This window comes from Dermacentor andersoni, chromosome 7 (assembly GCF_023375885.2).
Source record: "Dermacentor andersoni chromosome 7, qqDerAnde1_hic_scaffold, whole genome shotgun sequence".
In the NCBI taxonomy this organism is placed as follows: domain Eukaryota; kingdom Metazoa; phylum Arthropoda; class Arachnida; order Ixodida; family Ixodidae; genus Dermacentor; species Dermacentor andersoni.
Window position 1 is genome coordinate 7,502,350 of NC_092820.1, and position 24,355 is coordinate 7,526,704.

The 24,355-nt window shown below is 45.0% G+C and overlaps 2 protein-coding genes and 1 long non-coding RNA gene across 5 annotated transcripts in view; 1 reads left to right on the top strand and 2 right to left on the bottom strand.

Annotated features, from left to right (window-relative positions):
* The window catches only part of LOC126535593 (sarcospan-like), a 343,164-nt gene that overhangs the window by 204,045 nt on the left and 114,764 nt on the right, over positions 1–24,355 (bottom strand). The window lies entirely within an intron of this gene.
* Positions 15,247–18,855, top strand: LOC129386025 (putative nuclease HARBI1). Of its 2 annotated transcripts, XM_055073235.1 has the most exons (4): positions 15,247–16,091; positions 16,926–17,064; positions 17,575–17,646; positions 18,068–18,855. In XM_055073235.1, exons 1-4 carry the CDS (start codon positions 15,744–15,746, stop codon positions 18,631–18,633), a joined length of 1,125 nt encoding a protein of 374 aa, XP_054929210.1. In that variant the 5' UTR covers positions 15,247–15,743; the 3' UTR covers positions 18,634–18,855. The 2 variants fall into 2 exon arrangements, with proteins under 2 accessions (XP_054929210.1, XP_054929211.1); XM_055073236.1 differs by lacking the exon at positions 17,575–17,646.
* On the bottom strand, positions 19,214–22,909 carry LOC140219376 (uncharacterized). Its single transcript, XR_011895598.1, has 2 exons — positions 22,249–22,909; positions 19,214–22,187 (listed from the first exon to the last, which is right to left on the bottom strand). It is a non-coding gene; the product is annotated as an uncharacterized lncRNA (long non-coding RNA).

Here is a 24,355-nt window from a genome sequence, read left to right on the forward strand (position 1 = left end):
CCCAATGCCTTTTAAGATGTGGCGAACGCGTTCGGCTTCCGTCATGCTAGGATTCGCACGGCGGCACAGAGCCAAGACATCCTCTATGTATGAGGTGTAAGACTCTTGGGGAAGTTGGCGCCGTGTTCCCAGCTTCTGTTTGGCGACTTCTGCACGGCCAGACGAGGAAGCGAAGATTTGCCGCAGCTTCGAGGTAAACGTGGACCAATCCGCGATGTCGGATTCGTGGTTAAAATACCACGTCTTTGCAACACCGGTCAAGTAGAAGGCGACGTGCCTCAATTTCTGGGTGTCGTTCCACTTGTTGCAAGAACTCACGCGGTCGTAGTGGTCGATCCAATCGTCTACGTCATCACCGCGGAGTCCCGCGAAGACAGGGGGATCGCGCTGAGGGCTCGTCACAGTCCAAGAAGGCGCCGCAGGCGGGGTCGTCGGTGTGGTAGGGTTAGAGGCGCCGGAAGGGCCGGGGTTGGAAGTGTCCATTGTTGCAGGGGCAGCTGGGTGCAGGCGGCGACCGGAACGGAGCTCCAGGGAGGACGGGAACGCGAGAGGACGTCGGGATCTTGACGTACCTCCACCACTTTATAATACCGAGACCGATCAAGTTGTCCAGCGCTGTTTATTCCAAAAAAGGCAACGCCCGCAGCTCACGCGCGAAGAAGTCGAAGAAGAGGGAAGATGATGATGGCTATGTACAAATGACGAAGTACGTTAATAGTGCTTACAATACCTTGACTCTGGTGACTTGTGTCTTTCTTCATCATCTGCTTTGCGCAGATGGTAAACTTAATATTTGCCCTATGGTACAGAATATTTTGGTGCTTAAATATATGGATTTGTATTTTTCAGGTTGCCTCGAAATTTTACCCAAGCCATGCCCCACACTCGGGCCAGGCCTCTTGCGAATGACGTATAACCAGGCTCAACGCATCAGTGTCGAGTTAGTCCGGAGATCAAGGCAGCCTGCTGTGCGACCAGCGTGCAACCTTTGGTGACCCCTCTACATGGTCTACCTACTTCACAGCTGTGCCTCAACCCCCATCTATCCGGACAGCATCACCAGCTGTGATCACTTATCGAACCATGGATGAATTTTGGGGTGGAGTGATTTGAACAGACATTCTATTTGTCTCTTCAAATTCTTTGCAAATATTTCTGTTAATATAACTCATGTGTGTCTTTAGTACCTAGTTTTTAATAGTTCCTTTCTTTTAGAATTCTCACCATCAACTCCTGCTATTATAATGTATACCCGCCTTTAAGCGTCGTTTCTAGTAGTTCTTTTGTTCTTGTGGATGTAATTGATAGGTTCTTAATTATTGCTGTACAGAAGGCTAAAACGCGAAGTTACGGCATTTTTTCTTCCTTTGATAATCTACAGCACTGCAGTGTGTTCAAGAAATGTAACACGGGCTCTGGTGCAGGATAAATTTAAGAGCAATATAGGGTACTTATTTCAAGCACCCGTTATTTTGGAAAAACTCAAGGATGTAGGAGCACAAGAAAGAAAATATTGAACAAGAGAAACATGGGTTCCCCTCATAAGTCTGGTAATGATGTGACTTCCTATCACTGCAAAGATGCTGGTACTCCCATACAAGGTTTGAGACATGAAAGCTATGATGCCCTTGGCATTTCTCACTGCTTATTTGCCGCACTGACGAATGTCAAAGGCAGCATAGGTTTCATGCACCCATAGGTTGTATTACACCTTTTGAGTATTGAATTTCTCAAACACACAGGTTTGCAGCAGTGCTTTAAATAGCAGATGTATTTCCTAATTTTCAGAATTTGTTAGTGCAAGAGTAACGCTGCACATAATGTAAAAATTTTACAGACTATATGTCCATGGATGCATGCTTCTGCTGATGACGTAGCAGTGCCATGTGGTTGGGGGATGAATGTCTACTTCAGATTTAAATATTGGCTTCCAGGTCTGAGCTAGTCTCCTACACTGAGTATTCTAGGTCAGAGCCCAGTTACTAGAGGAAAGTGAATTAAATTAGGGATTATAAACATCAAAAGATCTTGTTCGGGACACTAATGTAACAATCAGCAAGGTTCTTTGTGCTTTCATTTCCAGATTTGCTAGATTATATTTGACTGGTTTCATTAATGCGAGAACAAATATTTGTTTATTCTCATGCTAGAGTTGGCTGCCCCCATTCGCACACAACCCCTTTACAGGCTAGAAATTCAGTGTATTAATAGGCTGTTTTTTGGTTTTGCGCCCTCAGTGTTACGGGATGCAAACGGTGACATACAACAGAATGCAGAAAAATGTCTAAGGAATGCAAGCAGGGCATGGGGCTTTTTAGGCAGATGCGTGCGTGCGCTATTTATAAAACTCCCTATGGTATACCTCAAGGCATTTTGTAACCCTTTGGTAGAAACACTGACACTCACTTATTAAGGGGATATGCTCCTCAAGACAACCTTCTTTTACCCGCCGCGGTTGCTCAGTGGCTATGGTGTTAGGCTGCTGAGCACGAGGTCGCGGGATCGAATCCCGGCCACGGCGGCCGCATTTCGATGGGGGCGAAATGCGAAAACACCCGTGTACTTAGATTTAGGTGCACGTTAAAGAACCCCAGGTGGTCGAAATTTCCGGAGTCCTCCACTACGGCGTGCCTCATAATCAGAAAGTGGTTTTGGCACGTAAAACCCCATAATTTAATTTTTTTTAACAACCTTCTTGTAATTATTTATACTAGAGATTTGAATGTACTGCCATTCATAGAGAGTTTTATGTAGATTTGAATTGTCATTGGTTTTTGTGTAGCTGGTGTTCTTTAGTTATGTCCTACATAGTGACAATATATTCTTATGGGCACTTTCTTGTGTATAAATGTTTCGCAAATAGTTTCATGCTGTATATTATTTAGCTAGTTGTATACTGCAAAGTGGCGATACCTATCCAAACAGCTTGTACAATTAATAGAACTATGCGAAAAATATTAGGCCACTGTAAATAATTTTTACAGATTGCAATTTCAATTAGATATCGGTATTCTGCATATCTTGAAGAGTATGTATGCCAAATTTCAATTGTATAGGACAATTATAAGTGCTCAAGGTCATTCTCATGTTATTGTGAGAAAAAATTATTCAAGTATTCTCAATAATTTTGTTTTCAGAGTACATGAGAGGTATGCAAGATTAGTAGGCAGGCCTGCCTGCCTTTCTACTAATCTTGCATACTTCTAGTAACTTTACATGCTGTTTGAATAGATATTGGCACTTTGCAGTCTACAGGGAGCTGAATTAGCTGCAGCACACTGCTTTTTGTAAAAATTTAATACACAAGAAAGTGCCCGCAAATATCACTATGTATTTTGCCATTGTGTAGGACATAACTCAAGAAGCAGCTAAACAAAAGCTAATGGTATATATGAAATCTGCATAAGGAACACTACAATTGGCTCTCTTTTCAAACCTCTAGTTAAAATAATTAAAATATTTCGAGTAATATTCAATCAGCAAAACGTTCCCCTTGCTACAGTGACCTACAACATAGCGACGCAAAGTTTAAGGCAAGTCATCTTGTCGAAGCGAATCTGGGCTGCCTTCCGAAGGGCTTCTGTTAAAGACGGTGAATTTTCCTGCATTTGCCAGGAGTGCAATACTAAAATGTTTGTGAATGTGCGATTGGTATTGGCACACTAACAGAAAAAAAGACAGTTCTGTGATTTATAGACTTGTTTCTAACTTTGTTGGGCATTTAAATTTTGACTGCAGATATTTATTTTGTTTTTGTACTGAGTGTTTCAGCGGTGATGGCCACTAATTATTAAACATAACTGCTTCATGACAGTGCGACAATTTTCACTAACAGAAATTTATAGCAGTGTCAGGCATTAGAATTACAGTACTCAATAACGTCTACTTTGTAAGAACTCAGACTAGCACCAGTTCTGAGATACACATACCCAAAAAGTAATGATCAAATAGATTTCTCTTCCACACAGAATTGTCCCACAAGGCCTACAAAATGCTTCTTAGCAAAGTAATATCTGAAAGAGCAAAGCATGTTCCACCAAGTATGGTGACAAATATTTCAGAGCTGCCAGTCTGAGGACTCCTACAAACTAACAATACCTTCCGCGCTGACTAGCTTCAATAAAGGGATGTCAGCATTTTGCTGAAATTAATGAAACTTCATTTATTGTGCTCTTGTTGAAGAAGACATTTGAAATCAACATACAGTTCTTATCTCTGTCACTTTTGTAAATATTTCCCAACTATTTTTTCAGGCTACAATTTTGGGTAATAATGGTATTCATTACAGAAAGAGCTAGTACATGGCATTTAATAAAAAAGGTACTCGTCATTGTAGATTTTCTGTCTTCAGCATTTGTTCTGTTCCACAGCTGTTTCTTGAAATCTGAAATGATGCACTCATCTCTTTGTTAGCGATAAACAGGGAAATCTGTCAGTATGTTTTGTTTAAAATGGAACTGATCCACCCAATTGTTGGCTATTTGCTAATTTTAAATTACAACAATAAAAGTACAGGACCATAAAAACAGATTGATGCTGAATAACAGCTGTGCCCAGCTACATCCACGCAGCTGTGCCACACAATGTGCATGTGTTCAGAAGAGCCAAATGCCCCAGAGAGAAAGCAACAGAAACTTATTGTTCGTCATCTTGTACAAGCGGAATATGCGCCAGATGTAATTTATGCTCAGTAAATACATAAATCAGTCATGTGAGGTGTCTCACTTTAGGTTGCAAGTTCGAACTTCTTGTAATCTTGCTTGTTTTTATTTTGTTTCCTTTGTGAGCATGAGTGACAGTTGCCTTGGCACATATTGTCAAAACTGTTTCTTCATCACTGGGAATCACAAAATTTCAATTGGACATAAAATTCTCAGTTACTGATATAGTAGACTTCGAGCTTAAGGAGGTATTCAGAGACCTGGATTGGGAAGAATTGGGGATAAAAGTTAATGGAGAATACCTTAGTAACTTGCGATTCGCTGATGAGATTGCCTTGCTTAGTAACTCAGGGGACCAATTGCAATGCATGCTCACTGACCTGGAGAGGCAAAGCAGAAGAGTGGGTCTAAAAATTAATCTGCAGAAAACTAAAGTAATGTTTAACAGTCTCGGAAGAGAACAGCAATTTACAATAGGCAGCGAGGCACTGGGAGTCGTAAGGGAATACATCTACTTAGGGCAGGTAGTGACGGCGGATCCGCATCATAAGACGGAAATAATCAGAAGAATAAGAATGGGCTGGGGTGCGTTTGGCAGGCATTCTCAGATTATGAACAGCAGGTTGCCATTATCCCTCGAGAGAAAAGTGTATAATAGCTGTGGCTTACCAGTACTCACCTACGGGGCAGAAACCTGGAGGCTTACGAAAAGGGTTCTACTCAAATTGAGGACGACGCAACGAGCTATGGAAAGAAGAATGATAGGTGTAACGTTAAGGGATAAGAAAGGAGCAGATTGGGTGAGGAAACAAACGCGAGTTAATGATATCTTTGTTGAAATCAAGAAAAAGAAATGGGCATGGGCAGGACATGTAATGAGGAGGGAAGATAACCGATGGGCATTAACGGTTACGGACTGGATCCCAAGGGAAGGGAAGCGTAGCAGGGGGCGGCAGAAAGTTAGGTGGGCGGATGAGATTAAGAAGTTTGCAGGGATGGCATGGCCACAATTAATACATGACCAGGGTTGTTGGAGAAGTATGGGAGAGGCCTTTGCCCTGCAGTGGGCGTAACCAGGCTGATGATGATGATGATGAGCTTAATTCTCTTATCTTTCATATATTTATCTACCAAGTAGTTTTATGATTAATTGAAACATCCATGCAATGCACAGTGGGAACCCAAATTATAAATACCTGTTCTTGCTTTCTACCCTGCTCTACAACATAATGAGGATACAAAGCAAAACTATAAGTTTGCAATTGTCCCCCATTACCAGTTTCGCTTAGAATTTGAAAGACAAAATTGACATTCTGCTATGGTGTGAGAGTTGCTTAGGGCGCCAAGTGAACTGCGTAGCACCTGTACTAGAGTACACAACAAAGCAGAAAATCGCACCAGATTGGAATGGCAGTGGTGAGTTAAGAACAGATGTTTTATTTCACGCACCATTAATGTGGCTTATCATCTGCTCCTGTTTTGTTTTGTGGGAACGCATACATTGGGAAGACAATTTTCTTGCACCAGTCTTACCTTAGCGGCACACCAGAGAAAGGTAGAAATAGAGAACAGGTATTCACACTTTGTTGCCCACAGTGTATTATCTGGATGTGTTTCACTCTACAAAAGACTACTGTGGTAGATAATGATAAAGACAATAACAAAATAATTAAGAGGTATGTGTCAGTCATCCTTCCATGACCTCCAGTGTTTATAGAAACACTTTCTGTATATGTGCCAAGCCGTAGGGAGGCTTTACGTAACTCAGCTATGCTTTCCAAGTTAAAAATCAGAATAAGGACAATCACAAGAACATCGTATGAGTGATTTGTAAATGTGGCAGCTAATGTAACTTATTTACGTATGTGCTGAGGGTAGATTACAGCCAGTGCATAATCTGCCCTTACAGGATAATTTGTGATGAGTGAAAGAAGCCTTCCTCACATCTTCCTCTTTGTTTCTTTTGGATCTTGGTGCACCATGTGTATTGTTACAGCTGCATGCATGCAGCTGGGTAGTTTGTTTATGTGTTCTGCTTCCTCCCTTGTCCTCATTATTCATGTGCTATCTTTGCCGTAGCAAAATACAGCTACCTGTGCTACATATTTTGTCAGCGTGTTTGCATTATGGCAAGTTTTGTATTAGGGGTTATTGCAATCTCTGAAATTGTCTGTGTCAGCTATTGTACTTCGTCTTGGAAAAGTATGTTTGTCAACATAAATAAACAATTAGTATAAATGTTGCTGTATTTATTTTTGTAATATTATCTGTTGTGAAGCTTTTATAGAGTGTTGCATGTTGTATGACAGAATAAAATTGCTGAACAATTTTTAATGTGGTATTTTTCAGATCAATTTTCAACTGACGCTAACACGCACAAGTTGTGGGGGAAAAGTGCCAACAAGAGTACCATAAGGTAAGACAGCTGTTTTTACTGTTAGATTGGATTATCAATTGCCAACGAGTTGTTTTCAGCAAGCATACTATAACGCATCGATTATGTAATCTAAGTTCGAATATTGTTTTTATTGCACTTGATTATCTGGGTCTCCTTTGTACATAAGTGCAGCCTGTTTTATTTGTTATGTGTAGCTTACTTGCTTAAAATGTTAAATCGTCTCCTCTAAATAAAAACACGTCTCGAAGAACAGTGAAATAGGTTTAACTTATAAATGTAGTGACATTAGAGACTTGTTCTGTGCTGAATTGAACTTCTACATGAGTTACATAATATTTTGGGGTCTCATTATGGTTCTGAGTTGCATTGCTGTGTCATGCATATGCACCTGCAGGCTACATATTGGATGTTTATTTAAGACTGTTTTGCTTGGTTGGCTATTGATTCGAGTTTAATAGTAATGAGAACTGTCTTGCTTTCATAGTGATTCTGTGCTGACTAATACATTTGTATTTCCCAGAAGAGAACAGAGGGTGATGAAATGTTTTTTTGTTGCTAACCTGCCATGTCTTTTTTGGCAAGTTTGCTATGGGTTCTTTCTTATATGTTGTCTTTTCACAGTAGTCATCTTGAGAACTAGCCGTAGCCGTGTGTACTTACAGCAAAAGTTGGTGACACATTGAAAAGCGGCTCGACGTTGCCATCCGAGAGTCAAACGACCTACATAAATTAGTTATTTCACTCTATTTGCAAGAGTCCTGCACCACGCACTAAGGGAAACTTGACACACACTGCTGGAGTCATCAGACTCATCAAGAATAGTAGCCCGAATCCTTCAGCAGTGGTCATGTGACCCTTTATCTTGAGTCGTCTGACTCATGCAGAATAGTTAACGACTCCCACAGCACTAGTCGTGTAACCCTTTTGAGAGGGTTAGGAGACTACTACAAGAGAGTGTGCATGACTATTGTATGTGGAGTCACGTAACCACCTTGTATCGAGCATAGATAGTCTCGGGACTCTTTGCCAAAAGAGAGGTCGAGTGTTTCCCACAAAGTGTGTCGTGTACGTGGCGAGTCCAGACTCTTGGAAAAGAGTAAGAGGTACCCTTTTTTTTCTTAGTGTGCATGGCTCCTTCCCGCAGGAGTTTGCATCCACTCATACACCGTGTTTCCCTGCTTTGCAAAGCGAAGACGGTGTCTTCGGTCCGCATCCTGATATTTGGATGGTACCAGCGTTGTCGCCCGTGTACATCAACTACCGCGCAACACATGGTCGCAAGATGGCGTCAATGGACTCTGATGTGGGCACACGCCCACCGTTTATAAAGGTAACTTCACTGGCCCCTTCCTTCACTGGAACAGGCAACTCGGCCATGACTATGTCGACTGACATACCGTTGTTCGTGCAGGTCTTTTCGGCCTGCGTGCTCTTCACTGCAGCTGATCATCTACATCGCGCGGACCATGGCTCCTGCCCGAAGCAGTTTGCGTCCGTTCATGCACCGGGTTTCTTTGCTTTGGAAAGCGAAGACGGTGCCCTCCGTCCGTATTCTGATAACGGGATGGAACCGCCGCTGCCGCACGTGTACATAAACTACCGCGCAACACTTGGTCGCACGATGGCGTCAATGTACTCTGATGTGGCCACACGCCCACCGTTTATAAAAGTAACTTCACTGGCCCCTTCCTTCACTGGAACAGGCAACTCAGCCATGACTATGTCGACTGACATACCGTTGTTCGTGCAGGTCTTTTCGCCCTGCGTGCTCTTCACTGCAGCTGGTCATCTGCACCGCGCGGGCCGTGGCTCCTGCCCGCAGGAGTTTGCGTCCGTTCATGCACCGGGTTTCTCTGCTTTGGAAAGCGAAGACGGCGCCTTCCGTCCGGATCCTGATATCTGGATGGTACCGCCGCTGCCGCACGTGTGCATCAACTACCACGCAACATTTGTGCGCGGTATTTTCGGGGCAACATTTTATTTCCCCGAAGGAGTGACGATTTCAATGAAAAGAATACGAAGCGTTGCTTTGGGTTATATGGCAGGTTCATATTCGGCGTTCCGTTCTCATTAACGCTACTGTTTTTTTTTCTTTGGAAAGCTGTCAACGGCAGGGATTATTTGGTGTTCTCTTATAGTGAGAGCAACGGTATGGAGACGCGTTCGTGTCGTCGTCGTGCAGTCCCGGTATCGACGACGGCGCATGCCGCTCTCGGGCGCGGAAGAGGGCTGTTCATAACGTGAAGTTCGCTTCGCTGCAAAACGACGCACCCAAGTGGACGCACCTTCGTCGCTCCGTTTAGATCGGCTCCTTCAAACGTTCTATTGTTGGCGTTGTGCGCACGGATACCGCACGAGCGTCCCTGCTGCTACGATGTGTGTGCGCTGCTCGGAGCGGAACAGGCAGTATACACCACACTCAGGCGACCTCAGGCGCTACGACGACCATGGCTGTCGCGTCCACTTAATGCCTCCAAGTCTAACTCCATGCGAGCGACGACTTTGGCACAACGCCTCCCCGCTGGTGCTGGTATGAGGCCAGTAAGTGCGCACTCAGTGTGGCGTGAGGCATGCTCTAGTAGTGTAAGTATTTTTGCCTTGCTATACTGAGCAGTATAAAATATTTCTGAAGGTGTCGCAGTAGGGTTCTTTTTTTTTATCCCTGCAGTATCAAAATTCGGTCGTTTGCTCGTTCCGTGCACGAACCGGTAGGATGTCACCGATGTACACCCGCTTCCTGCTTTGTGCTCTCAGTCAGTCGCTCATAGCACTTCCGGGCGATGAGTGACGAATTGTAGATTTCTCAGAACCGAGCGATCGAACGAGAAGAACGCGCGATCGGTTCACGCGATTGCCCGTTTCGTTTGATCGAAGCCGTCGCTGTCGCGCACAACATGGTTCACATTGTATTTGGGCTTAAACGTCGAGGTGCCAATATCGCGGCTTTTGCGTGGAGCCACATAACGACGACGCTCTCGCCTCGTGCACCGCTGAAGCGTCCACAACCACTGGCCGCAATCAAGCCGGCGTTGCGAGGCCAGCCCGCCTTGAGCTCAGCGGCAGCAGTTGCGCGGTGCGTCGCGCAAGCAACCGCCGTTTAGCACAATTGAAACACCGTCCGAGGGTTCCGAGCTAAACTTCGTTAGAGTTATCAGTGATTCGCGCTTCGGGCGATATTACCAATTCCTTTTGTGTGCGTGTTCCTTGTGAACCATTTGATGCTCTCCAATTTCTCTACTGCCTACTCTTCCACTCCCTTGGAATCTGTAATGGTTCATAGTATTCTAAAACAGACAATTAAATAAATAAATAAATAAATTGCCTGCAATCCCTCATTCATCTGCTCCTGTGCGTGGTCCACAAACTTCTCTCTAGCTTCTTTATTAAACTCCCACTTGCTTCCATTACCGTTAGACAGCAATAGTTGTAGCTAAACATGTTGACCTTCCATATCTGCAGACCTTTTTTCGCCCAATATAGAGCGCATAACCGTCCATAGGCGTAATCTTTATGGAAAAGCTGGATTTCTCACTGGAACTGCCATCATATTGTCCTCGCCCGATGAAAAGTGTGCGTGAAACAACGTGGTGAATGCACTCACCCAAATGCAAGAGCGTGCTTAGAATTTGTTAGCAATACCAAGGAGCAAGTTGTATGCAAAAGCGCCAATATAGAGCACGTAGACTTGTTAGTTCATTGTGGAGCAGTAACGCTCTTGTACACCAACGCAGTTAGCGGAAAACTGGACATTAGGTGAGTGACACGCAGATACGTTAAATGGTTTGCGATATATGCAAAACATAAAACGTAAAAAAAATAAAGTGTAAAGCATGGGCAAGAAACGATGGCTTGGGTGTATACTAGTTCTTTATTGTCTGAAATTCAGTGGTTTTCGCGCATAGAATATTGTGCTTCTAGCGCAAGTATGCCGCCTTTGTGTACGACATATAGTGACTCATCAGAGGGCGCCTTTAAAAGAAAATGGGTCAAATCTCGCACAGCAAAGCGTGCTGCGTGTGCGCACACATATGCTTAGATTACTTAGTTCCAGTAGGCCTGTTTATTTATGTTTTTTACACTAGTTCTTGTATTCAAAAAATCTACCATCCAAGTACGCAGCTTACGCATGGGAACCATTTTCTTCTCTCGCGATAAACGTGAACCATTGAAGTTGACGCCTAGGTGTTTCCAGCAACTACAGGGTTTCTTCTTGTGCAGAAGCAATTGGTGCCTGTTCTGTCTTTGCTCATGCCGCCTTTGTTCAGCGCCGTTTACTCGCGCGACAGCGGGCTCACAGTCGTGTGGGTTGCCGATGGTGTCCGCCGCCGTCCGTCGCACCCGTGTGAGAGAACAAATTCGAGTGAGCCACACTAATGCACCACCAGCGCTTACTAGCTTGTGGCGGAAAAGTCCTAGCACGCCAGGTGTGCTAATAAGTGCTTGCGCGCTGTTATCACGCATGAGTTGCATTACGCTGCGGCATCTTCGGTATCTGTGCCCACGGAAGGCATGGGGCGATGACACCATGGGGCTTACGTATACGGCTGGGAATAAAAGTCGGGGGCTCTTTTGCGTGCCTCGGTAACAGGGCGCGACCTGCGCGTTCTTTGATCGTCGATAGCTGGTCTGCTTAGTTGCCGTAGCACACGGCAACACACCACGAGAAGAGCGATGTGAAAGGCGCGCCGCTTAGTGACGGTACGTGCACACTTTGCATTGCAGTTTCATAATATTACACCAGATGGCAAGCCATGTCGCAGTTTATAGACCAGAACACGCTAGCCTCGCACCCAGGCTAATCGAACGCATACTCTCGCACCCGGATTGCCCGGTCGACCAGCGCCATTTTGTTCTGGGCTGCCAAAGCGTGTTCGCCGGCGACCAGCAGACATGGCTAGCGCTAGCTCTAGGACTCCAAAGTGCGGAAATGTGCCCGTTCACGCGAATCCAAAGTACAAGAAGTCATCTGGGCATCGTTGCGTCGTGTTTGGATGCCAAAATAACCAGCGGAAAAGGAGCAGGTTGCTTAGCGCTGTTTGCGAAGAGCACAATACACGTAGGGAATCGTGCCGGTGCGGTGTTTTCAGCCTGCACCGATTTCCATCCGCAACGAAGAATGACAAGCTGCGCCACCGGTGGATAGCTGCAGTGAATAGGAAGAACTACCAACCCAGTGAAAATGCACGAGTGAGTATTCGATCTGTGTATATTTTGGTGCCACGTTCAACTTTGCGCCCTACGAACGTAATATGTGTAACACGCAGGTTTGCTCCGAGCACTTTCTGGACAAGCCCACAGAGCAGAATCCCGCGCTGGTGCTTCGCCTTGGCTATAACGAGAAGGCAAGCCTTTTCGTGTTTTCATTCAGGCAGAGCTCCCGACGGTTAAGCGGAACAGTTGAGTTTGCGGTTAGCGATACTTGCAGCTGCTGCACGGCGTGACCATTAAGCGTGAACGACAAGTTGTAAACGATAGTATGTTGCCCTGCTGGTGAGCGTTATTGCTAATGAAAGTAAAACGAAGTCTGCTCGTCACGTAGCATGCGTCGACAAAAACGTAAACAACGAGTGCTCGTCGCCGAAGGCGTTCTTGCAGCGCGCCTGTCTTTACGAGCTGGTGTTGCAGGTGTCACTCGTAACGAATTCATTTGAGCATCCTGAGCTCTAAACTGCGTGCGGGCTGTTATGCAGGGCAAAGCGCAAAATTTTTCCGTTCATAAGGCGAGGAAAATAAGGTGCTTAATTATTGCTGTATTTTGTAACAAAATTTTGCTTGTTCTCACCAGTTTCTTTTACTGTTTTCTAAGGGAGCGCTAACAATCCGATATGGCCTCGCACAAGCGAAACAGGTCTGATACCAGGTAGCTGCAGTTGGTGGGGCTAATTTTTTGGAATGCAGGTGCGGTTGTTGTCTTGTACCAAAGGCTTCCCTAATGATGCAGCTTTAAGTAGGGATGGTAATTTTATGTGCCCTGTCATGGTTTGTGCAACTGTACAAAACCTGCATCCGTCATGCTCGCCCTGTTATATGGGCTTTGACTGCACATGTAGTTGAACATTATAACTACTGTAGTTCCTCATTTTCCAATGAGTGCAGGTTTAGCATCACATGCTGCTTGTTCGAGTACTGTAGGCTTGTGTTCTTAATGTTGTACTCTTGAGGGGTTGCACGATACAATTGGCCTGGTGCATTTTCTATTTCATTTTGATAGGACTTTGTCTTCGCAACAGTGATGGCATGGGAAAGAACTACAGCCCTTCTTACTATAACATATATATTGTTTTCAATGTGCAGGTGGTGAAGGGCAGGCGTCTGCTAATCAGGCAGTCAAACGACCTCGCCAGTTGGTTGCCAAACGCGGCCAACCCAGTAGTGACCATGACAAACAAGACCAAACTGAAAGTGCAGAGGACAATGTTCTGCGTGCTTTAATAAAATGTGGCACCAACACAGTGCTGTAAAATCCTTCACAGGTTACGTGCTTACGTGGTTACCCGATGTATTCGCTTCTGCAGTCTGCACATCACTCAGTGTGGCCATTGCGGACTTGCATGAGGTCTTGAAGTTTGATTGAATCGAGACAGCGAAAATGACAGGCTAGAAGAAACGCGAAACACGCCTTCCGCCCAGCTAAAAATCCCAAGTTTCGCTTTTGCGCCGGGTCGCATCTCCCGGCGTGGCAGCCCAGGCCTGCTACTTCGCGGCGCTTGGGATAGATGGCGCGACAGGCGCTCATCAATATGGCGGCGCGCTTTGAATTCACGGTGTTCTGGTGTATAGGTAGCGGTGCAAGGGAGATAGACAAGTCTTGAGGAAGAAAAATAAGATTAAAGACCTAGATGCATAAAAATTCCTAGAATCCCAGTTGAAAAACACAACAGGAAATTTTAACAGTCTGTCGTATTTTGGGACGTTGTTTCTGTAGTTCTTGATCAATATTTAATTAAAAATTGACAGAGACGTCCGTAAGGTTATGTAAATTTGTTAGTACAAAAAAGGAAAACATAAAAGTAAAAAAAAAAATTTAAAAAAAAAACGTCTTTGCCTAGGATTCGAACGTGCGACCTCCCGATTCCGAGCCCGGCATCTTACCACTGCATCACCCCTGACATGCTTTTCGATCGTACGTTTTGGCCATGTGAATAGTACGACGTGCTGATGCGCTGATGTTTACATCTGCATTTTGAGAGCCAAGATCCGCTATCACTCCACCGCGTCAAGTGCCGCATCTCTAGAAGAGCAAGTGTGTTCGTACCATCGACAGGTACATCGTGCAGTGCTAGAACATCGATTTTGATGTACGATATCCATATTAAATAAGGAATTCAGAAATAGACAACGTTGACTTTTAGGGTTATTACTGCTAGTTTCGACAGTTGTCTCTCGTTCTTTACACTTTTGAGCGCGCATATAATTCGTGTGTTCAATGCAAAATAGCTACATAAACATTCGTGGATAGGAGTTCTTTCTGACAGCATACTGGCTTCTCACGGCAGCACTGTACCAGATTAATGAGACCCGAGCGAGACAGCTTTTCACGCAACTTTGTGGAACAACCCAAATCTTCTTTTCCGCTTCGCATAAGCTTGTGAAATATTCCTGGGAAATTAACTAATGTGTCAGTGTAACAGCACATGTAAGTCCACAGGCCTGTGTGCCACATCTTACCAAAAAAAAAGAAACGGATACACAGCCATTCGCGCAGATGGTATGATTTTGATGAGCGGCCGATTTTGAGGAGGCCGGTAGGGCGTAGCTGGTGCCGCGTCGTCACGACACAATTATAACTATTCGCCACGTCGACTTTAATACCGGTGTCGGTGCCATCAGCATTGCCGGCTTCAGAGAAGCGCGATTAAAAGTGCCTCAAGAGGACAAGAGACTCTTCAGAGAAGCGGTGTCGTGCCACTTCCACTCTTTGTGGAGCTCACCTCACAAGCCATGTGTGACTAAGGGTCTCAAAAGAAACCAAGCCACTTTACTGCTCCGCATTCGCACGGGCTCTGCTCGTACCCCTGCGTGGATGTGTAAGACTGGCCTGGCGTTGTCACCATTATGTTCAACGTGTGGTGTGTGCGGTGACATAGAACATTACCTTATGTGCTGTACTCTGTATGACGCGGAAAGGAGCGTGTTATTCGGGTCCCTCAAGAGGACAGGAATTCCCCACAGTTCTATACAGGGGCCGTATTCTGTAGCGGTTCCTTTGGGAACCGGTTCCTTTGGGCTGTTGCCATTGGTCGGCGTTTCGTTGTCGTCATCCCTGGTGGGCGGGACGACAAATTTTGATGACGTCACACAGGTTGCCAATCTTCTGGAAAGGAACCGGTTCCCTGCTAGGAGAGGAACCGCGGAGAAGTGGTTCTCTCGAGGGTCGCGCGCGGGGGCGAGCATGATGTCGAGGGTTGCTAGGGCAACCGTGGCTGCCGGCTAACCTCGCGCCAGCTGACGAGCCGGCACCTAGACGAGACGAGACAGAGACGGCAATGGCGGCTCCTTTGGTTGTGTTGCAGGGGGGTGCCGAAAGACAACGACGCGACGAGAGGCAACGACGCGACGCGTTCGGCATGGCCGAAGAAGAGTTTCGAAGGCATTTTAGGCTCTCCAAAGACATAGTGTGACGTCTTTGCGATGAGCTGGAAGGACATCTCGGACCTCAAAGATTTCGTGGTGTCGAAATTACGATGAAAGTGCTGTGCGCGCTGCGGTTTTTTGCCACCGGGAGCTTTCAACAGTGCGTCGGGAATGAAGAAGTGATTGCACTGTCGCAGCCTTCGATCAGCCGGATCATTACAGCCGTCGCCAAGGCCATTACGGTTGTGGGCAAAGAAAAAGGATGGGTTAGATTCCCATCCACGGCGCAACAGAAAGCCGCCGTCAAGGAAGGCTTTCTTAGCCGTGGAAAAATTCCAGGAGTTCTAGGATGTGTGGACGGGAGTCTGATAGCCATCGTTCGCCCTAAGAAGCTCGGCCCCGGCGAAACGGAATCGTACTGGAGCCGTAAAGGGTATTACGCCCTCAACTGCATGGTCGTGAGTATTGTTCATTGACAAATATTTTCGATATGTGATTGCGCGAGTGCACGTTGTAAAAAACTTCGTTTCGTTATTTTTCATCAATTGCCGGTAATACTTGCGTTCCTATTCGAGAAAGTAGCGTTTGTGTTGTATGTGTAATGACGACTTTGATCTTGGCAATAGAACCCGGCCGCACTTTTTCAGTGCTCTCTAATCACAGTTGAATAGCCTTTTCGATGCTACAATGTAAACACATTACGCGCGAGTTAAACCGGAATAGACGCCGTAGCAGTGAAGGGAGTCTTCGTCTGCGAGCGATCCTAACAGAAGACGAGCCCTTGTGATTCTTATTCGACGTAAAACTAAAGCATTGTGGCCAACAGACTGTAAACGTGAAAAGGAGCATCCCATCAATGAAAATGGTGTGAGGGAGAATGAGAATGTGTGGACACCCATTTGCTCTAGCTGTTAATACGGCACATGCTGCCACTTCCGCGTTCTTTCGCTTGTAATAGGCACTTTGTCTGGAAAAACAAGAAATAAACACAGGTGGCACTCTCTAGCAGAATCTTGTACAATATGGACGGAAGAAACCAAAGGAATTATTTTGCACATTGTGTTGTGACCGCACGCCATACATGAGCACATGTACACATGCCAACATTGCATTTGTAGATAACATTGTTATCATGCTGATGATTAGTTCAACTGCCTACTGCGTATGTTGATATCTCCTTTTCTATAATTGTGTTGGCTGACTGTGATTGGCAAGTAGTGTTGTAAGCAAAAGTTTGTGCCAGATATTTGTTGCAGTGGCATTGACACCTTCTCTTTGCTTTCTCTTACGAGGTGTGTGATGCAAAGCTGAATATCCTGGCAATTGACCCACGGTTTCCGGGATCGTGCCACGATTATTTCGTTTGGAGGCATTCTGCATTTCGCCGCCGCCTCACTCGTGGCCTGTTACTTCATGGAGAAGTCTTGCTTGGTAAGTGCACCTAAAGTAGCAGTGCTTCTTCCACATGTAAAACATACACAGTCAAATAGTTTTGCATCCTAGCAAGCTTTAAGAAAGCGTGATTTGCTAGAAATGTGTTGTGAATGCAGCAGTACCTAATGAACCTGCAGCGACTATCGAGAGAAACATGTCTCTCTTAGAAGGCAGATATTTTTACCAGCATGTATACAACAGCTGACATGTTATTCTGTTTATTTACTTACTAATTTCAATACACTGAATGCCACGTGGAGCGTTACAGGCAGGGGTGTAATTCTACAGAACACGTCGAAATGGCAGTTTTCAAGTATGATGGAAAAGGGTTGGTGACAATGGACTTGGGTAGCTGGTTCCTGGTCACTGTCCTTGGAACGAAGGAATAAGCGTGTGCGTGAAACTTTCGGCATCGACGTTAGTGATCGGTGTAGTATATATTGTAGAATAGTGCAAGTTGCGCTATTTTTCTTTGTGTCACAATGTCTGCAATTTTTTTTGTTGCAGCGACATGTGGTGCTGGAGTGATTATAAAGGATCAAACGGGTAGCTCGAGTTCGGGTACCTTCACGAGAAGAGGTACGAAAAGTAGAGTAAGGATCCCAGATACTGGCAGCATATTCGAGAGTAGACCTTAGAAGTGTTTTATAAAATAACACTTCTGAAGAGAGAAGAGCTAATTAGTTTTAGTGGAGGATGTACATTTAGGGAGAAGCAAATGGGATGAGCGGAGCAGAAAACCACAAGTATGAAATAAATATTACATGTCCAACTTAACCCGAGAATGAGATTTGCAGCCGAGACAACAGGTGAAATTGGGCTTTTCTTTAAAATGAGTCGAACTTTCTTTACAACTTTCTGGGAAGGTCAATGTTCGATAGATATTGCAACAATAAATCCAAGACCCGCTGCTGTTGTAAAAGGGCCCTGGCGTAGACTGTGTTCTTGCATTGTGCCTTAATGTATCCACGTTCGTTCACTGACGTGCAACACTTTACAGGGGACTCTGGGTACCCGCTAGAGCCATGGATCATGACTCCTGTGCCTGGTCACCCAAATCGCCTCACGGCAGAGGGGCGCTATAATGAGGCACACGCATCAATGCGAAATGCCGTTGAGCGGTGCATAGGAGTCAAGAGCCGCTTCCGATGCCTGCAGAGGTATCGGGTGCTCCACTACTCGCCTCAGAAAGCAGCCACTATTGTTGCAGCTTGTGCAGCGCTGCATAACCTCTGCCTTGCAGCAGGCGTGCCTCTGCCAGACGACCCAGGTGACGACGGTGCACATGACGACAGCGCACAGGAGCCAGCCCAGGCACAAGTGCCGCTTCAAGTACAGGTGCCACCGCAGGCGCACCCTGTACAGCCTTCTCGAACTTTGTTTCAAAGAGGCCGTGCGGTGCGTGAATCCATAGTTGGTGTGTTTCGGCTGCCCAGAAATTTGCGCATTGCCTACCTGCAAAGTGTGCGCCGGCGCATTCGCTGGCAAATGAGGTGGAGACGTGCTGGTGTAACATGTTTTATTTTTATTATCATAAAAGTAAATAGGCCGTGCACTTCAACATAACACATTGCGTGTGCTCACATGTGGCTAATCATAGTATGCTGCATACTGCAGTAGTTTAAAGCACATGATTTGTCTATGTTGAGCATGACAGATACACATGCAGTGACAAATAACCATGTGCCATTATGTTACTCCTTTGCTTTGTTCACTGTGCTTTTGAATATTGTCTCGCCAGGGAATTTTCTTTAAATAAAGGTTATTTCCAAGGTGAATGGCAACCAATCTTGCATTGTTGAATATTGCTTTGCAATGCCTATTTTACTGTGCAGTATGCATTGTTCCAAAGCTGAAGATGTCTGTTCATGTGTGACACGCAAGAGCAGCATGAGTTACACAGCAACTGAAATGTCGTCAGCAATCTGTATAGCACATATTGAAACGTATAGCAACAAACGAGACATGTCAAGCACTTATTGGAGCAGGATTTCGTTAAATAGCAGACACTCATGCTTACTACTGCTTTGTTTAAACTCAAGAGTTGCTTCAACATTGCATTTCTTGCACACATGATTTCACATAATGCTCGTAATTGCTGCTTAACAAGGTGCAACAATATAAACAAAATCATGACAATGAAACATTTCTTTATTTATTCATTTTATTCATTGGGTACCTGCTTCGCCATTCAGGCATTACAGCAGGGAGGGTACAACTCATATAAATGAACACTCAGAATTACACTCGTAAAGCATGGAAGAAATCATCATTTGAACAAATACAGACAGTGTCAGGTGGTAGAGTATTCCAGTCTCTTATAGTACGAACATAGAAAGAGTAGCGGAAAGCGTCACTTTTAACCCTCTATTGCATGGCGTCCCATATTTGGCACATACCAGTTACCATTCTTTTTCGCATGTGTGAGATTCCCAGTTGAGAATGTGATACCGTCAGAGTAAATCTCGTAGTTATGCGCACTTATTATGGGCAAGTGCTTGCTTCTCTTGAGTGATACGCAAAACAGAGGTGAAGTAGATTTTGGGATGCGACGTGAAACTCGGAGGGGGCAAACACGAGCAATTGGTTTTTTTTTTCTCTGAAAAGTTCGACCGCAGAAACGTAGGAAAATTATTTTGGCATATTTTTTGGCCTCGCCAATTCAAGGCAGTTACTAGTTTTCTCAATTTTGCCTGCAACTACAGCAGAGAAACCGAAATCGGTGTGTGCCATATTTGGCACAGTATGAACTTGAAATACAACATATGGTAACGTGCTGCCATCTGTTCAATAGCCCGAAGCTGCAGGTCACTCTATCACAAGATGCAATTTTGACGATCGGTACGGTGAGGGCGAATTGTCTACCAAACAGCCGCCTGAAAAGTGAAAAGGAACTGAAATGTAAAGGAAGTGGTGCTTCAGAGGCACTCACAAGCGCGATAGATGACGTAGAGTTATCGTGTGTGCGTTGATACGACAACCGCGCCGTGACATTTCTGTCGAGCTTTGTTGGGAGAGATCCAGTCCAAAAGACTCAGCGCTGGTTTACCTCCGCCAAGGTGTTTCGCGAAATTGATTGCCCCAGCGTAGTAAAGGTCCATAACAGGCACATGGGTGGTGTCGACCTGCTGGACTCTCTGTTTGGACTTTACTGCATGCATATCAGATGTCGAAGAAATGGCACTTTCGAATTTTTACGCCTATGCTAGACTTATCGGTACTAACAGCATGGGTATTGTACAGGAGGGTGCAGGAGCAGCTTAGGAGGAGACAAGTACTACCGCTGGCTCAATTAAAAGCAGAAATTGCAGAATGCCTTACCTCGCATAACAAGTGCCTACCCAACTAGCGACCAGGAAGGACTTCTAGTCAGGACATCGAATTCCATGTTCAAGTCAAAAAAGCACAGGGACCAGCGGCTGCAAAGCGACCCAAAGACGACCGATCTGACCAAGTCAGCCACTGGCCAGAATTTGACGAGAAGAAACAAAGATGTAAGCGGCCACCTTGCACAAACAAGTCGTTGGTAAGATAGAAGAAGTGAAACATTCATCTGTGCCTGAACGCAGCAAACAACTGTTTCATTTCATTCCCCACATCACATTAAAAGGCCACCATCCGTGAAGCTTTGTTTTCCGCCCATGGCAGCAAGAGCGCTCAGCCATCTTCATGGTGTGCCATATTTGGCACAAAGCTTTATCTTTATTATTACAGTCATGTTTGTTCATTCAATCAATAATGAAAGCTGAAAAAATGACTTTCATAATTCATGCAATAGAGGGTCAAAAGGAATCTCACATATTTTTAATTTGTGATCTCGCCTTTTAGAAACATATGTGGGCGGCTGAAAATACAATTACCTGGCTATCCCCGTATTAGAGTGGTATATGTTATGAAGAAATTTTAATCTGAGATTTCGGCGACGGTGTTCAAGAAGATGCCAATTTAATGCTTTTTTTGCTTTCTGTCATGCTAAGCATCCTGTCATAATTGCCAAGGACAAACCGAACTGCCCTGTTCTGCACTTTTTCTAGTTTATCTACAAGTTCTGTAGCATATGGATCCCAGCAAACACACGCATACTCCAGTGTACTGCGCACATGTGTGAAATACAGTTGCTCCCTAAGTTTCTGTGGCAAGCTACTAAAGTTACGTTTCAAAAAATCTAATGCTCCGACAGCCTTGTTCCTAACATGAGTAACGTGTCTGTTCCACCTTAGATCAGCAGAAAAAAATACATCTAAGTATTTATATTCTGACACTTGTTCAAGAGTAGCATTATTTATAGTGTTACGATTGCTGTCGTATGAGCTCTTCCAGGTAAAGGTGACGTGGACACTCTTTTTCTCATTCAGTGACATTTTCCATTTTTCACACCATATGGCAATCAAATCCAAATCGTGTTGTAGTGCTTGTTGGTCAGATTCGCTGTTGATGACCCTATATACTATACAGTCATCTGCAAACATTGTAAATATTTATTTATTTATTTACATGTACCTTACAGGCCTTCGAGAAGGTATAGTGTAAATGGGGAAATACGGTAACATATTAGTATGGAATCGGGAAAGAAATAAACTGCAGCATAATGAAAGGAGTACGCACAGAACATGGAAAATTATTACATTAGCAAATACAATATGTAGAGCAATAACAATAAATGGTAAACAACAACATAATAGCATAATAACATTGTAAACATTTTTGCATGTTATACAGTAGTAAGTATTGTAAAGAAATTGGGACCACTGAAATTCTTTAACTTGTAGAAAAAATGCAAGAAAATTACAAAAGACATGACGTGTTTAGACGGTTGAAACGGCATATTGATCGTTTAGCAGATTGCGAAATGCAGTGTGTTTATATTGGCATGCAATGGTATCTGGTAGTGCGTTCCATAAACGGACCGCACGGGGCAAAGTTGAAAAATTAAAAGCGTGTGTGTTGCCATAAATCGCGACAGCGCGTCGACTTGGCGTTGACCTATTGAAACCCATGCGCTGATGTTCACCTCTTCGTCGGGCTCGAAGAACGGCGGGCAGACTCCGATGGCGCTCGCCCTTCCAACTAGGGAGAGGACGCGCCCTCGCGGTCCGGGCAGGCTGCCTCCTCCGGTTCCTCTGTGATTAACACGTTTGTTAGAATATGGTGCGCAAAAGCTCCGTCAACGAGTGTGCTTACCTGCTTTCGGCGTGCAAGGCGGCTGCATCACGGCGGGCGTTATACACATCTTTCTTCCACACGCCGCGCCATTGGGCTGCAGTTTTCACTGCCGGGCCCTCAGCATTCAGCAAGGCAGTCACTGGCTGCCAGAGCTCCTCCTTGCGCGCCGCCGTCAGCTGTTGACCCAGCACACACGACGCCTTCGCAAGGTAGGGGTGCTCTTCAACAAATGACACGAGTATATCGCGCGGCCTCGCTCAAACATGAGGACCCAGTTTCGGATTCGGCGCGCGAACTGGCAAGTCCAAAACGTAAACAAAGCGAGGCAACTTGTTTGCATAACGTATGGCACACCACCTAGCGACTAAATAAAAAAACAGCACAAATAAAATTACAACTCCCAGTAGCGGTCTGCGCCGCAAGCTCACATTTATTACTGAAAATATATTTGCAAGTGTTCTATACAAACCAATGTTTTTTTATCAAACCAGCAACATCCTTCAATTGCTATACCGTCCCCTAAGTACAAACAAAAATGATGACGTGATTTTCCGGCAGACCGCCGCTCGTTGATTGGTTCCCCTCACGCCGCCCCGTTCCACTCTTTCTCCGAGTGACGTAATCCAGACGTAACAGCCAAAGGGAACCGGTTCCCAAAGGAACCGCTACAGAATACGGCCCCAGGACATTGTTTTCCCGCGCGGGAACCGGTTAGATAGGAAGGAGGTTTCTCGCCTTCTTTTAAATTACCTGCAGGACACGGATTTGGCCTCCACATGGTGACCTTAGGTGTGACTATGTGTAGTGTAGTTGTGAGGTCTGTGTCTGATTTATATGATTTATGTATTTTAAGTGTCGCTACGGTGGAGCAATTGCCGGCAGCTACTGCAAGGCTAATCCCACCAGTAGCCTACAACCACTCAACTCAAGCGCGATTGAATACCGCGCAAGAGAAAAGTACAGTGTACACCACCGATGCGAAAACATACAATTTTAAAGGACCGCGACGGAAAGCGCTTCTGTTGCGACTTCGGAACTCTTGGCCGTCGTGACCGAATGTTTCTGTTGTGACGTCAGAATTGGTGTCGTAACGTCGGAGTCGCTGTCAGGATATAAAGCTGTTGTTCCGACTTCAGAACTCTTGTTGTCGCGACAGAATGCTTCTGTTGCGAAATCAGAATTTCTGTCGTAACGTCAGAAATGTCTCCCAATTACGAAATGTCAACAACTTCTGTCGTACAACAGAATTTCTGTAGTTGCGACAGGAATTCCTTTTGTCTTTTTCAACCGGGCACTACAGAAGCTTGTCGCATCACACAATTTCAGTGCACTTCTGTTGTCATCATTGGGTACATGCTGCGGCGATAGGTTTCCGTTGTGGAACAGTTCTCTGTAGTACAACAGAAGTTTGTCCATTACTTCAGGAACACTTCTGTTATGACAACTGGGGGCCTGTTGCAATGATAGGTTTCTGTCGTACAACAACATTTTTCTGTAGTACAACAGAAGTTGGTCGCATTACTTCAGGAACACTTCTGTAGTGACAATTGGGGGCCTCTTGCCACAATAGGTTTCTGTAGTATTTCAACAGCTCTCTGTAGCACTACAGAAGTTTTTCGGGTTACTTCAGGAACATTTCTGTTGGGACAACAGGGTGCCTGTAGTGATGACAAATTTTTCTGTAGTACTACAAAAATCTGTTGTGGAGCTTCAGCTTTCTGTTGTAACAACAGACATACAACAGACTGTACTTCTGTAGTAGCAACAACAAATGTCTGTTGTATATCAGAAAAGTCTGTCGCTCCATCAGGAATCTGTAGTTACTACAGAAAAATCCTGTTGTACAACAGAAATTTCTGTAGTACTGAACACAACCTCTGTTGTCATTTTCAACTGGGATGAAAAACATGAAGCGCATACCTGAGTAAATAAGGCAGGCCAGGTCACTGTTTGTCAGCGCCCCGCTTGAGAGGGGATGCCGTCATCATAACTGACATCGTATCGTGCCACATGTCACGCGATGTGAGACGCGCGCGGCGTTGCGTCGACATATGCACACTTGGCGCTGCAGTTGCATATTATTACAACAGGCGGTACGTCATGTAACAGTTCGTAGGTAGCGCTA